The sequence below is a fragment of the Citrus sinensis genome, chromosome 4 (assembly GCF_022201045.2).
Source record: "Citrus sinensis cultivar Valencia sweet orange chromosome 4, DVS_A1.0, whole genome shotgun sequence".
In the NCBI taxonomy this organism is placed as follows: domain Eukaryota; kingdom Viridiplantae; phylum Streptophyta; class Magnoliopsida; order Sapindales; family Rutaceae; genus Citrus; species Citrus sinensis.
In genome coordinates, this window is record NC_068559.1 from 670106 (window position 1) to 686307 (window position 16202).

Below are 16202 nucleotides of genomic sequence, written 5' to 3' on the forward strand. Positions count from 1 at the left end.
GAGAAACACCCGATTAAGAAAAACTCATATATATATATATATATATATATATATATATATATATATATATATATATATATATATAAACAAATTAATTAACCATACCTAATCAATTCAATTAATCAATAATTGATTTGTTATTATTCGATAGTCAACATTTTTAGTTTAACGGATTAATCACATTATGGCTTTTTGTCCCCAGTTGCACCTTCCGGAAAAAGTTGACGTAAGAGTTTGTCGGTTAACCCAAAAGAGCCCTCAAATAAACTAAATTAATTAGCTAAAACCATATATAATTAAAAAAAAAAAAAGACAACTAACATATATATGCGTGTGTGACTGACAATTATTAGTGAGAACTGAGAACGTTTCCATACAATAAATATAATAATAAGATGCAAAACTTGATGAAAAAAATACGATGATGTAAAGTATCTGTACAGGAAAAAAAAAAAAAAAAAACTCTTAGCACATAATATATATTTATAGACCCAATGGAAAGTAGATTCAAGAACAAAGTTTCAAAAAAATCAAGAAAGCTCCTCATAAATAACTTCAAAACTATTGTAATTACAAAACTTTGCACTATCTAAACAATTTAAATAAAGGTCTTATTCAAAATAAAAGGTGATCAATTATATATATATATATATATATATATATATATATATATATATATATATTTTAACAAAACGGACGGATAGCAAAAAATAAAAATGAATTAATTAATTAATAAGAAAGAAAAGCATATACTTGTCCCCAAATGCGAAAAACCAAAAACAAGCACACGCGTAGCCATCCAATGCATGTTTCGTCTTCCCTTGATAGCTTTCTATTTAAACCCCCTTAGAACCCCACCAAGTTTTAAACCACAAAAAACCCTCATGGCTTCTACCAATATTTTTCTTCTTCAACTCTCTATTTTCCTTCTCATTTTCCTTCCTAAACCTTGTTTTCCCAAGAACCAAACACTCTTTTTCCCGCTCAAAACACAAGCCCTAGCTCATTATTATAACTACAGAGCTACCGCAAACAAGCTCTCTTTCCACCATAACGTTTCTTTAACAGTCTCCCTCAAGCTCGGCTCGCCACCTCAAGATGTCACCATGGTACTCGACACGGGCAGCGAGCTCTCATGGCTTCATTGCAAAAAAACCGTAAGCTTTAATTCTATTTTTAACCCGCTTTTATCTTCTTCATATTCTCCCGTCCCATGCAACTCCCCCACGTGCAAGATCAAAACCCAGGATTTACCCGTACCCGCTTCATGTGACCCAAAAGGTCTCTGTCGCGTCACCCTCACCTACGCTGACTTGACTTCCACGGAAGGCAATCTCGCCACTGAAACAATCCTAATTGGAGGGCCAGCCCGACCCGGTTTCGTTTTCGGGTGCATGGACTCGGGGTCCAGCTCGAACTCTCAGGAGGACGCGAGAACCACCGGGCTAATGGGCATGAACCGTGGCTCATTATCTTTTATTACTCAAATGGGTTTCCCCAAATTCTCGTATTGCATATCGGGTGTTGACTCGTCGGGTGTTTTACTCTTCGGCGACGCCAGTTTCGCGTGGCTCAAACCGCTGAGTTATACTCCGCTGGTTCGGATATCCAAGCCCTTACCGTATTTTGACCGGGTTGCCTATAGTGTCCAACTTGAGGGGATCAAAGTTGGGAGTAAAGTGTTGAATTTGCCGAAATCAGTATTTATCCCGGACCACACAGGGGCTGGTCAAACCATGGTTGACTCGGGTACCCAATTCACTTTTTTGTTGGGTGAAGTTTATAGTGCTTTGAAAAATGAGTTCATCCAACAAACGAAAGGGATATTAAGAGCATTTGATGACCCAAATTTTGTCTTTCAAGGTGCAATGGATTTGTGCTATTTAATTGAGTCGACTGGGCCGAGTTTGCCCCGGTTGCCGATAGTGAGTTTGATGTTTAGTGGGGCCGAGATGAGTGTGTCTGGTGAAAGGTTATTGTATCGGGTGCCCGGTCTGTCGAGGGGTAGGGATTCCGTGTATTGCTTCACATTTGGTAATTCTGATTTGCTGGGCATCGAGGCCTTTGTGATTGGTCATCATCATCAACAAAACCTGTGGGTGGAGTTTGATTTAATTAATTCGAGGGTTGGATTTGCAGAAGTGAGGTGTGATATTGCAAGTAAAAGGCTTGGGATAATCGTTTAATCTTTATTATTATTATTATTTGCTATTTCTGGAAGAAGGAAAAAAAAAACACCAAACCCTCAATATTTTCTCTCATATACAAGTGGATTTTTAACGTGTCAACAATGGACACACAGATCTTTTTTAACTATCGACCTCAAAAACATTGTCAGACCCATATCCATTTGAACTTTTTCTTTCTTTTTTTTTTTTTCCCAAAAAAAATCTAAGCTATAGTCATATTGGTTTTTCAAAAGAAAAAAATGAACACATAAGGTTACTTGCAAGTCTAAATATATATGTGTGTGTGTTTGTGTGTCTATTGCTGAAAGGTAGGTTGAAAATAATGCCAATATATGAGGAAAATCTTGAGGGTACCAGTGTTTTATTTTTGCCCTTTTCTTTTCATGTCAAGGTTACTATTGTAGGAAAAATAGTGAAATTGCAAATCATTTGTAAATATTTCGTATGAATAAAACGTAAATGTATCTTATTGTTATTCAAAAAAATTAATATCATGGACCCAGAGATTATTAATAAAAGGCCAATGTCAGGAAGATGTGTGGCTTGGAAGGAGAGCCGGGTAAATATCAAATGTACTGTCGTTTTAATTTAATTTGTGATTCTGGGGAATCCCTGAGGGTTAGGTATACTTGGGTCCAGGGAATCAATCTGATTTGTTTGAGAGCAGCTGTTAGATTGATTGCTGTGGGTGCCGACGACTTTGATTTGGGATGAAGTGCGAGCTGATTCATGATGAGCAGCAGTCTATTTAGATTGGTTGATTATAAAGTGACTGAGCGCACGGAATCAGAATTCAGAAGTGTCAGCCAATTAAAGCTTTGGCTCCGACTTGACTTGACTGGGGTCTGAACTCTGACTGCCAGCCTAGCATTTTGGAGAGCCGCCCTTTTCCTCCTTGCTTTCCCATTTTCGGGCAGCTTGTCTTCCAACTTCCATTTGTTATTGTGAACTGTGTGTAAATTATATATCTTTTGTTTGTCGGGCGAAGCCAACAGCAAGTAGGGTGATGGTAATTAACGTAATTTTAATTAGGTAATAGCTAGTTTGGACCAGCTCACCGTACACACGTAAAATAATAAAATATATTATAGTTTTTATCGTGTGATTATAAAATTATAATTATAAAAAACATACCCTATTTTATAGCATTTTTAATATAAACGAACCCTTTTAATTATTGGAATTGAGGACTAATCTACATAAACCTTCAAGAGAAGTTATGCACTTGGGATTGCGAAACCCACGTATAACTAGGGGTGTCAAAAAAGCCTGTCCGGACCGGACCCGGTTAATTCGGTCCGGGCAAAATCCGGACCGCATGCACATAAAAATCAGACCCATATTTGAAATTCTTAAATCCGGATATTTCTGGGCCCGGATCCGGGTTCAACACTAAAAACCTGAAACCCGGACCAGACTCGATTTTTTAATAAATTAAAAAAAGAAGAAAATATAAATATATTATATATAAATATATAATTATGAATTTATGATATGTTGGATGTTATTTAAATTTATTGTGTGATTATTGTGTTGTTGAATTTAATTTATTTATTTTATATATAGATGGAATGAATTTAAGTTAGAAATTGGATGAATTTAGGTATTAGAAAGCATATTGAAATAATTTTTATTTATCATTTGTGCAAATTTTGCATTGTTAGTGTGTTATATATTTGTATTTGACTATTTTCTTTTTTAAAGTTTGAGATTGAATGAGTTTATTTGATTTTTTTTTTTTTTAAATTTGCATTGTTAGAGAAATGAAAGAAAAAATTGAAGAAAAAAAAATTGAAGTTATCATACGTGGGTTTAGAAAGCTTGGATCAAAATCCAGACCCGAAAGGTGCCATGCTCAAGCCCGGACCGCACCCAGAAAAATCGGATTTTAATCCGGGTTCGATTTTACATTTCTCTCATCCGGTCTAATTCTGAACAACACCAAAATCCAGACCAGACCCGAATTTTGCCAAGCCTACGCGTAACTTAAACTTATCTTATAATAACGATGTTGCTCGTGCTAGTGGTACTACTGTTTGTTGTTGGATTCTCGACAATGTCCAATTAATAATAATAATGATAATAATAATAATAATAATAATAGAGACGAGACAGTTGCCTAATTTTCTATCCCTATCTAATTACTCGTCTTCTTCTAGTCGTTATGAAACTTTCAAGTCCCTGACGACCTTCGCTCTCTTTTGCCAGCTGCAATCCACTCCAGTTAGCAATGAATGGACATTCATTATCTATTATTGCATTTTGACTGAAAAAAATAATATACAACTGTGTTCTCTTGAAAATATTTGGTTTTATTTAATTTCTGTTCCCCCCCATTTCCAATATCTATCTGAACGTTCAACCGATTCATCTAATCTCCAATTTTATCTCTTGAATAGTTGAATTTTGTATATTGAGTGACATACTAGCTTTAAATATTGCTGTCGGGCAGCGGTACTACCCATTAACTTGAGTTTTTTTTTTTTCTTGAATATATAAAATGTGTACAAAATGTAAAAAAAAAATTATTATTATTATTATTATAGTGTGTAGGATACGGTTACGACTACGGGGACAAATACAACCACTTGGCGTTTATTCAGTTAGAAAACGATGTCGTTTTAAATTGACAACCTCTGAAGTCCGAATAATCTTATAATTCTCGCAAAAACTTGCGGGAAAACCGTTGGTCGAAGACGAAACCCAGCGCGCCCGAGTCAAATCGTTCCGATTCAACCCGGCTTCAACTTGTCCAATAGCAAGAGAGAAAATGGATTAGATCAAAATCGCGTTCATCAATTACAGATCCGTCGTCGTTTTGGTCTAATTCTGTGTAAGTCAATTGTCTTCTTCTCTTTATTTTTGTCCATTTGTACAATCTTATAAAAATTTTACGAATTTGAATGCATGAGTTAATTCTATAAGGAATCGAGTATTAATCGCTCGCAATTTATCGTCACGAGATGAACTATTATTAATTTCTGTTTATTTGTTAGAAGTTTAATTACGAAACCCTAATTGCATAGAAAGTACGAACCCTATTTATAATAAAACTTAACGTTGTTCTTTTTTTCCCCCCCCTAAGAATTGCACACTTGAGATAGAATTCGTAATAAGCATTTCATTTCATTATCTAAGTTTCAACCTTTAAGTTTTCTGAGAGAATACGTATGCTTTTTGAACTTTTGCAGATTATCAGAGGCTTTGTGAAACTAGGTGACTAACTGAAAGTTTATTTAGTTAATCTCCTTGTACAATTCTACAAAGATGAGTTTTGTTTTTCGCGGTTCTAGAGCAGATTTAGAAACTGGGTTTCCGGGATTTATTCCTGAGCGGCGCACAGTGGTATGTTAATTTCTGCTTACTTAATTTGACTTGTTGCATTGCTTTGTAATGTTATGCAATATTTCTTGATGTTTGGATACTGATTTTTGAATCGTTTTTGTCACTCAGCGCATTCATGCAGGCCGACCTGTTAATTCAAACTCTCTTGCTTTTCTTGTTACAGGTATTTATGTTCATCCATTCGAACTTTTTTCTTAAGTGAACTTGTAATGCTGCCTTTTCTAATTCATTTGCTTTTTTCTAATGCTACAGTTCTCTTGTTATTCATGATATTGAATTCACACCAGATGTCCTCTAATTTTCTGGTATTTTCTGTACTTTGTATATAAGTGAAGCATATTGTTCTTTTACATTGTTGAATAGGTCATTTAACATGTCTTTTATAAATTTTATGTGCAGCTCTGGATAGTTCTTGGTATTTTTCTGCTAGCCACTTCCCTCAGGATGTATGCCACTTGTCAACAACTTCATGCTCAGGCTCAAGCCCATGCTGTAGCCAGTGGCCTTCTTGGTCATACTGAATTGCGGTTGCAAATGCCGCCAGCCATAGCCTTTGCTTCTAGAGGGCGTCTGCAAGGCCTTAGACTACAGCTTGCACTTCTTGATCGGGAATTTGATGAACTAGGTATGGTATTGTATTAAAACCATGTATTTGATGTCTGAGCATGGGTTTTAAAATTGATGTTGAGAAGTTACTTCCTTGAATTTCTCTGCTTAGTATCATTCATTCAGTTCATTATTTGCATATTTTATTTGTTTACCTCTGTGTGTTATGTTTGACAAGCCAATCTCTTATTGTTGGTTGATTATCTATAGATTATGAAACGCTGAGAGCTCTGGATGCTGATAATGTCCCTACAGCTGCTTCGATGAGTGAGGAAGAGATAAATACTCTTCCAGTTCATAAATATAAGGTTTCTGGTTCTCAAAGGTACATGTCAAAAATTAGTTATTTAAACATTAGAGAATATTCAAACATTGCTTTCCCAATTTCTGTCAGTACCGTGAATCAAGAATTTGTATTACATACCCAATCTGTATATGGTTGTTTCGTTGTTAGATTTCAATGGAGTATTCTTATTAGGTTCTGATGTTAATGTTTTGACATGAAGTTGATTTTGTTGACAGTGGTGCCTCTTCAATGCAATTGGGATCATCTTCAAGCCCAGCTGAGGTACTAGCTGTGTGCTTTTATCCTTAGATAAGAAAGCCATGTTCTGTTGCACATTCTGTTCATGATTAGATTCATTTGCTTCTGTTTGCTTTCTTAGCATCCGGTTGAAATTTTTTTCCATCTGATGTTTACTGTACATCAACCAAGATTGCACTTTTTCTTCATGAAGTAATTTTTTCTCATTTACTCAAATATTCATGGATGGAGAGTTAATTTAGCTACACTTAATTGTTTTTAGCAGAAAAAACTAGAAACTTCTATTTCAGTTGGGAATTTGAAGACTGAAGATGAATTGACATGCACTGTTTGCTTGGAGCAAGTTAATGTTGGTGAAATTGTCCGTAGCTTGCCATGCTTGCATCAGGTTTGTTCACTTAGATCAAGTTTTAGATTTTTGGCTTCTACTATCTCGAATTTTCTTCTCCCGAATTTAGTGTTCCATATGGTTATACAGCAAAATGTATGGCTGCTTTCCGTGGTTACTTGAATTTGAAGTTATTTTGCAGTTCCATGCAAATTGCATTGACCCATGGCTGCGGCAACAGGGAACGTGCCCAGTTTGCAAACTCAGAGCAGGATCCGGTTGGCATGAAACCAGACAAGTTGAAATGGATGCTTCATACATGGTTTAGTTAATGGCCATGGTTAGATCATTGTATTTATTACATCCAATGAACATACACACACCCACGTGCTATATATGGGTCTTTTACCAAGAGTTGTAAAGTTGTAACCTTGGGAATTTTTATTGAAACTAACTTCCTATTCTACCTCACCACAATGTTAGACTTACTCATTTTCTAGATGTGGAAGTTTGTTTTCGTGCTTACTTTGAAATGGTGCACTTTTCCTTTGAAATGGTGGCCTTCTCAATTTCATTCATGGAGTATGGTATACTAGTGTAAGAAAACTACTAAAATATTTGTTCAAAATCGCCATCCAAGAACTAGTACTATAAAACCCAAGGCATCCGGATATCAAATAAAGTACCACCTTACCATACTTCAAGCAAAAGTAAATATAGAAGGATACAGTTATTATCGTCAATGTTACTTGAAGCTGTCTCTAAATAAACTCAGAAAGAAGTTTATTGTATCTACTCAATCATCACATATAATCCCTATCCAATATGAAGCGAATTAAATCATCACACATAATCGCTATCCAATATGAAGCAGGATATATAACCCTATTTCCCTTTGCCTTTCCCCTTTCCTTGACCTTTCTTGGCTTCCATTTTGGCTTGAATACGAGCAGCTGCCGCAGCTTTGGCTTCTTCTCTCTTCTTCTTCTCCTCCTCTTTCACAGCAGCAGCAAGCTCTCTTTGCCTCTTAAGCTCCCTGATTTAAATTTTTTTGAGGCTTCACATTAGTTTGACCAAATTCTCAAAGATACATAACTAGCAGATTAAATTTAACATATATCTTTTAAAGAATAATATAATTGCAGGCAAAGTGTGGCTTACTCTAGCCTGGCTCTCTCTTCCGAGACACTACCAAGACTAGAACCTTTCCTTGGCCTGCAGGCCACCAACTCCACCTCAAAAATAAGTGTCGCACTGCATCAAAAATGTAAATTCAACTTAGCACTCATTTCTCAGTAATCAGTGGGATATGAATTCCCCACATGACCATGACAAAGTAAAATAATTGCCCAACATGATTGAAGCATCCATGGTAAGATGAAATTATTTCAAGGACATGAATGATGATGCTTACTCAGGTGGGACATCTGGAGGAGATCCTGCACTGCCATAGGCATATTCTGGCTTGCAAGTGAGTTTTGCAACCTCCCCAACCTGGTAGAACGAGCTAAAAACGAATAAGCAAAAGGAATTTTGCTCCCCAAAGAGAGCAAACAGAAAAAAGATCAACAGAGCATAATTTGACCTTCATGCTTCTTAATGCAATATCCCAAGCCCGAATCACCGAACCCTTCCCAAGCTCAAAAGAAAATACAGTATTGTCTTCATGTGTGGTATCGAAAACTTCACCAGTTTCAGCAAGACTGCCTTCATAATGAACTGTTCCAGACAAACAAGTACATATCAAGGCACTGGCAAGAAATAACTGAAAAAAGGCAAACTTATTAGTCAATTAGGATAGCGTTTTTCCCACAGCAGGTTAGGGGATGAGATGCAAATACTGACAATAATAAGGTTCCTAATATTTAAGACGGAATCCAAAATTTAGTGTTGCTGTCCAAGAAATCTAAATTGGAAAAACTGACAGTTTCCAGAGAACAAGGGGTGACTCACTGAGAAGGTTCCCTATATTAGTGAATTTGAATATTTTACATATCCAACTACTAACAAAAACGAACAATAAAATTGCAAATATAACAAGTCATCAACAAGAACATACCATCAACAAGAGGAAGGTCCTCAGTAGGAGAGAGAGCATCAGGTTTAGCTTGCCTTACGATCTTCTTGATGACACCTTCATCACCCGTCAAATCAATTGAATCACCCATAACTTATCAACGCTTAAAACCCTACTAAAGACCCAAAAAGGCCAACCATTAGTCACAAAGGCCCTCGCTCATTACACACAACACTATGCACTACAAAATAAATAAATGCCCAACCATTACTACTATCAACTTGGAAATAGTTATGAAATGTCACCCTAAATCCCGAACACTAAACTCCTCTCTATTATAGCCTGGGTGACTGTTAACCAAGTGTTTATAAGCTCACTTGCCGAGCCTTAACTTGCCGTACAATTAGGGTTGTTACAATCCACCCCTCTATCCATAACAAAGGTCTTTCCGATGGGGTGTTTGCAAATTGTTACGAACACATTGGATAGAACTCATCCCTATGACATAGTTTGTAAGAAAAGGGAACAAATTGGATTAAACTCATCCCTCAGACACAATCTGTAAGAAAGGGGGCCCCAGTTCAAGTTCCAAGCCTTAACTTATTAAGCTGAATTTCAGCTCAATTGAAATTTAAGATCAAATAATCAAGAAGTTTTAACAAAGAAACAAAAACTTACATGCATGAATGTATTTCAGATTACAAAACTTTCAATTTGTTATAACCAATTTAATAAAATTATCTAATAATGTAACCAAATCCAATAAATCTAAACCCAGCCGTTTCAAAAACCAAAATTGACTTTTGTTCCATGTATTTTATGCGTCATATACTATCTGTAAGCCAAAGGAGAAATTTTTTTTTTTTTTTTGGGTTCACTCTTCAATATAAATTACTTTCAAATAAATATGTAATTTACTGAATGCTGAAAAGTAAAATAAACAGAGATTAGAGGGGATAAATTATGGGACTGACCCGTATCGTGATGAGATGAAAATTATCGACCGTAAAAGAGAGATCGAGTTGACCGATTGACTCGGGGACAATAAATCGGGAGAAATTGCCGTGGATTTTGGTGGCCATAGGCGTCTAGTGAGTTCTTTGCTGGGCAAACAATCGCCGGCTTTTGTATGCGAAAATGGATACAATTACCGGACGCGTATGAGTGGTGCGTGAAGAATATGGTTGGTGAGAGTGGCATAATGCGATAGATCGTTGGGAGCGTGGATTAAACGTGCGAACGACGAGTGTGGAGTTTTCATTTGCAGTGTTTAAGAGGTTATGGAGTTTGGGCTTTTATGAGCCCAAATCTAATCGTGAGACAAAAAAGTCCAACAAGTTTATGGACCATGCAGTTGTTGCTGGATGCAGATTTATTTTATTTTTCTTTCTGCTTGGGATTTCGATTTTTTTTTTTTTTTTTGGAGAATGTTTGGGAATTTGAAGTTACTATATAGGAGAAGGAGATTCATCTAACCATCTAGTGGATGATATATAACTTTATTTGCTACAAATAAGATTCAAATACTATTTAAAATATATAGCATTTTTCTTATATTTTACATAGTCTACTAAGATTGACTTACATTAGATAAAGCATACATAAGTTGGATATAAAATTATATACGGAGCAAAACAAAGATTTGTTCTTTGTACATAGTTACATTGAATTCGATCAATTCTCATTAATATTATATTATCAATAATTATGAACCTAATTCCATTCTATATGCTTTATTTAGATTGAAATTCCAGTCTAACCATCGAGTGAATGAACACAACTTTATTTGCTATACATAAGATTCAGATACTACTTAAAATATATAATATTTTCCTATATTTTATACAGTATACTAAGATCGACTTACATCAAATAAAGCATACATAGGTTGGATATAAAATTATATATAGAGCCAAACAAAGATTTATTTTTTTGTACGTAATTATATTGAATTGATTCGATTCTCACAAATGTTACCAACAATTATGAACCTAATTCCATTCTATATGCTGCGAAATTAGTCCATGTCAAATGGAAAATTTCTAATCTTTGAATCTCACACAAAGGCTGAGGTAATCCAAGTGCCATATAATGTACATATACAGAGTATTCAATTAATTTTGGTTACATGGTGTCTAGAAGATGATGAAGTAGATGTCACTTCAGACCTTGATTTAATTAATTGATTTCATAGGAATTAAGATCATCTAGTGACTTTCTTTGGTTTAGATGAAAAGTGTTTAATTGCTTGTGATACTACGTTTACTTGTTTATTCTTGATCACGAATAGGAATTAATACAAGTTTGAGTATTTATTGCGTATAATGGTACTGTGATTTGTTTAGTTAAATCAAGAATGGGATTGATACTAATTTTTGTTCCAAATTTCTATTGTGTGCATATTCAAAAATACGATTGGCCGAATGACTAGACAAATTGATCACCTTTTTACTCTTGCAAAGACAGCTAATAGTGAATCATTTTGTGAGAACTGCGTGATCATTTTAGTGGTATCCATGTTCTTGCATCACTATCTTTGTGTTTGTTAAACATTAGTAATACAATTTATTTATCTGCACTTTTAAGTAGAAATGTTTTTCCATTTCATTTGAAGATGTGAACAAATAGGGTAACCTATCCTACAACAGACAAGTTTAGCTATGGATTTAAAAATTTCATTGTTTGTCTAGTGATTTACCCTTTGTCATTGTTACCTTAAGTTTATCTGATTTTCTTGCGTAATGTTTTTTAGATCGCAGGCCACTGTGTAAATGGATAAAAAAATTATGCATAGTTTCTTGAGCTATGTTGTCTATAATTTGTACTCGAACTGTACCTAAAGTGACAAAAAATTACTGATAGCTTACAAATGGTTATGCATAGTAGAGACTGGGGCCTCCAACTAGGGTTGGTAATTTATCGGGTCGGGTCAAGCTAAGCTTTAATCCGACCCTATAACACAACTAAAGGGCCCTAGCCTTACAAAAAGTCCTATTATTTCACCTTAGGGTCGGGTCAGACTCGACCCTAAAAGGGTTAGGGTCGGCCTTTATTTTTAAAATTTTTGGCCTGATTTTTTACCCTTAACTTCGGGCCAAAGCCCTCAAAATTTGGGTCAGGCTAATCGGGCCAAAAATCGGGTCGGACTTTTTTGCCATCCCTATCTCTAACTCATCGGAGTTTAGAAATATCTTCCGCCCCCACCTCTTCTTTTTTGAAAAGCAAGAGTGGTGTAACAATGGAGACTTGTTCTAGTAATTTGTTTATATTTTAGAGAGATATATCTATATTTTTATAATGTCTACTCATTTTAAGGTTTTTAGATTAGTCAATCATTTCTAATTCATATTCCACACTTTTATTACAATGTAAATAAACATTCTACATCCACTTCCAGTTCCATACTACTAATCTTGTTTGTTGGAATAAGGGTAGGGGATAGAAAGCAGTAAGTTGCCTAATGTAAAACAAAATTATGTTGAAAGTTCATAAAGTTATTGGCCATTATATTTTTTCTTAATAGGTTTTGGAATAGTACATAAATTAAGAAAAAAAAATTACAGTAGCAACTTCTAAATAGGATTGCCAATGGGATGGGATGAGACAAAATTGGTCTATCTCAGTCCTATCATGTATATGCAAGTGAGATAAAAAAAATTATTTCATTTTTGTCTCATTAATTTTTTGGGACAAAAATTTGTCCTCGTCCTATCCCATTAAATATTCCATCCAATTATTCTGAACAACCTCAAATGTGAATAAAGAAATTTTGACATTTTTTTTCTTTTAAAGATTATCATAATTCAATATAGCAAAAATTTTGAATAAATACAAAGTAGAATAATCAAATACTAGTTTCTTTTTTACTACATGCATGTTTGAATACCATTTTATGCTAACATTTTTTAATTGCTTGTTTGCTTCTATTGTACATTAATATTAAGATTTACGCATCAAAAGCTATAAATTTGGACAGTAACCAACTTCAACGATGTTAAAATATTTAATAATTCAACAATATAATAATAGAACAAACCAATAGAAAAAAAAAAGTTCAAAGTTTCAACACTAAACTAAATCAATCTAAGTTCCAATGTTTAAGCAAAAATTTAAAATTAACAAAAACTTCCAAAAGTTGACTACTATAGAATAGTTTTAAAATTATAATATTAATGGGGTATATATGACGAGATGGAATTTTATAATTGGTCCTCCTCCTATCCCACAAATAAAGGTAGGACTTATTTTTTGTCCTTGTCCCATCTTATTTTAATTTGTGATGTAAAAATATGTTCTAATTCCATCCCAAATAAGACGAGATCCCGTAAGATTTAATCGCAATAGAAAAAATTGTCATCCCTACAATTATTTTTAAAATGGTAAGAGTATTTGCACCTTAAAATGTGCTTTGAACTTCTATTTATTTAGTACATACTCATATTAAATTTTAAAAAATAAATTTTGCTAAGAATAATAATAATTAACGCAAATATGTATTTGTGTAAAGAATTTTTAGAAAAAAAATGTATTTAACAAGAGTTTAATTAGACATTTAGTGTCCTTGGAGATAAATGTCAATAAAATCTAAAATTGTAATATAATAAAAAAATGAAAATTTTAGAGGGTAAAAAATAAATTTGCCAAAGTAAAAGAACAAATTAAGACAGCGATAGAAAAGAAGGTTTAGGTCGAGCCATGTCCCCTTGACTGGGGAGACGAAACATGTCACAAGACTCACAACACCACTAACGATGTATATAAATAGTGCGTTTACTAATTAATAATTGGAATGAGTTAGAATATGAATGACATAGAATCTGAATGAAGAAAATAGGAATTCGAATAAATTGTTTACTTAGGCAATAAGAATCTGAATCGAAATCGGAATGAATTACTATGAATTACAAAAACATCCTTAATTTATTATTACCATTATTTTTATTACTTATTACGTGATTATGGTTGTTATTATTATTAAGAAAATTATTGTTAATAATAATAATGGTTATAGTGATAATAATTTTTTTTGTTTTTTTATGATTATTTATCTCTCTTTTTTTCTCCATTTTCTCTTCTTCTTCTCCTTTTTTTTCTTTCTGTCTTTTCTGCAATTTCTTTGTTACTTCTCTATCATCAATTTCATCTTCTTCATCAACATCATTATCATCACAATTATCTTTTTCTTCATCAACATCAAAATTTAGTTTCGTCTTCATCATCGTCATCACAATTACATCATCAATAATAATCATCACCATCATCAATCATCATCATTATTGTCATAAGAAATTCATCATCATGGTTTCTTTGGTTCCAAGTGATAGAGACGAGATGTGTTTGTCTGCAATGTTAAGGATTTCGTGGGTTTTTTTTGTATTTTTTACTTGTAAAGAGAGCATTTTGGGAAAATTAAAAATATAATGGGGATAGTTTTGTCATTAGAGGAATAAAGTTCATATTCCCAAACCCCCACTGGAATCAGAACTCTAATAATCAAACTTGATTTTGTATAGGTCGCAACACTTCATTCCCATTTCCAACATCAATTTTAACAAATAAACAATTTATTCATTCCTTTTTCTTCATTTTGATTCCCATTACGGTTTAATAAATTGGCCAAGAATGTATATGTAGTGACAATATTTGCAATCATTTTCAATTTCTCAAAAAACTTAATCTTGATTCCTAAAGATATTATGGATGGTGCTGTCACGGAGACAGAGATTGCCAACAAATAAGCAACATCATAGGCAGAAGTTAATGAATCATCAATAGATTGATGCAGCCTCAACCCAAGCCTTTGAAGGAGGAGCGGGATAGTTAAGTTTAATTGCAATTCTGAATCTCTCTTGAGTATCTATTATTATTATTGTTTGTTTGTTTGTTTTAGGTCAATTTACTTAATTATGATTTTAACATTAAATGAAGCAATACCTATTCAAATAATGCTCACTTTCCTACATTGTGATGGACTCAACTACCTTACAACAGTTGCAAGGTACCACCATTTTGTTTTTTTGTAATTTTAATCATTGACTATTAGATTCAATGAAAACATAGTTTTAATAGTAGAGATTTATCGATTTGAATATTAACATTAAACTCCCTGAAATTTATCAAAAACTCAAAAAAATTAAAACTTTTAGCACATAAGTTCGAATTGTTTAATTAGTAGTGAGTCTCAAAAAATAAATTTTATTTTAATACTACATATTTTATTTAAAAAATTAATTTTTAATATTATTTATTTAATTAAAAAATATTATTTACTATTATTTATTCTCATTTTATTTAATATTATTTAGTTACAGGCTTATTATTATATTTAATCTTTCAAAATATAACAAAAATAAAATAAAATAAAATAATTAGTTGTGAGTCTTAAAAAATCATTTTAATTAATATTATATATTTTATTCAAAAGGATAAAATTATAATATTATTTATTTATTAAAAAATAAATATTTTATTAATATTATTTATTTGATTTTATTTAACATTATATAGTCATAGGCTTATTATTATATTTATTCTTTCATAAAACTAAATAATGTTAAATAAAATAAAATAATCAGTAATGAGTCTCAAAAAAGTAATATTATTTAAAATATTATTTATTTTATTTTATTTAGTATTATTTAGTCACAACTTATTATTATATTTATTTTTCAAAATTAAATAATATTAAATAAAATAGAATAAGAAATAGTGAGTCCTAAAAAATCAATATTATTTTTTAATTTTATGTAAAAGAATACATTTTTAATAGTTTTATTTTATTTAAAAAATATTATTTAGTTATAGGCTTATTATTATATTTATTCTTTTACAAAGTTAAATAATATTAAATGAAATAAAATTATATTTTAGAAGGTCACTAGCCCTGTAGTAGTAGCCCAAGCATATAAACTTATAAATAAATGTAAATAAAAAAATAATATTAAATAAAATAAAATTATATTTTAAAAGGTCACCAACCAAAACACATAACGTTATAAATAAATTGTAAATAAAAAATAAAGCAACGAGATAAATGAAATTTAACATCACAAAAGACAAAAAAAAAATTGATGGTACTTTGCAACAATTGCAAGATAGCTGGATCCCACTGTGATACCTATAATTTTAAAATAGATGTTGTAAGTTATATCATAATATAACTTAATAAGGTCC

The 16202-nt window shown here is 32.7% G+C and overlaps 3 protein-coding genes across 5 annotated transcripts; 2 read left to right on the plus strand and 1 right to left on the minus strand.

The window, feature by feature from the left end:
- The first annotated feature begins 782 nt into the window (after positions 1-782).
- On the plus strand, positions 783-3287 carry LOC102624807 (aspartic proteinase PCS1). Its single transcript, XM_006486325.4, has one exon. The coding sequence runs from the start codon at positions 807-809 to the stop codon at positions 2184-2186; it is 1380 nt and encodes a 459-aa protein (XP_006486388.1). The 5' UTR covers positions 783-806; the 3' UTR covers positions 2187-3287.
- A 1515-nt stretch (positions 3288-4802) lies between these two features.
- Positions 4803-7483, plus strand: LOC102624351 (E3 ubiquitin-protein ligase SDIR1). 2 transcript variants are annotated; one of them, XM_006486323.4, is made up of 9 exons: positions 4803-5022; positions 5381-5534; positions 5643-5697; positions 5787-5839; positions 5934-6159; positions 6351-6465; positions 6663-6708; positions 6947-7072; positions 7215-7483. In XM_006486323.4, the coding sequence occupies exons 2-9, from the start codon at positions 5457-5459 to the stop codon at positions 7338-7340; spliced, it is 825 nt and encodes a 274-aa protein (XP_006486386.1). In that variant the 5' UTR covers positions 4803-5022; positions 5381-5456; the 3' UTR covers positions 7341-7483. The 2 variants fall into 2 exon arrangements, with proteins under 2 accessions (XP_006486386.1, XP_006486387.1); XM_006486324.4 differs by having other exon boundaries at positions 6950-7072.
- A 202-nt stretch (positions 7484-7685) lies between these two features.
- Positions 7686-10169, minus strand: LOC102623867 (peptidyl-prolyl cis-trans isomerase FKBP20-1). Of its 2 annotated transcripts, none has more exons than XM_006486321.4 (6): positions 10004-10169; positions 9072-9204; positions 8598-8731; positions 8427-8506; positions 8174-8266; positions 7686-8048 (listed from the first exon to the last, which is right to left on the minus strand). In XM_006486321.4, exons 2-6 carry the CDS (start codon positions 9178-9180, stop codon positions 7898-7900), a joined length of 567 nt encoding a protein of 188 aa, XP_006486384.1. In that variant the 5' UTR covers positions 9181-9204; positions 10004-10169; the 3' UTR covers positions 7686-7897. The 2 variants fall into 2 exon arrangements, with proteins under 2 accessions (XP_006486384.1, XP_006486385.1); XM_006486322.4 differs by having other exon boundaries at positions 9072-9201; positions 10004-10153.
- Positions 10170-16202: the final 6033 nt, after the last annotated feature.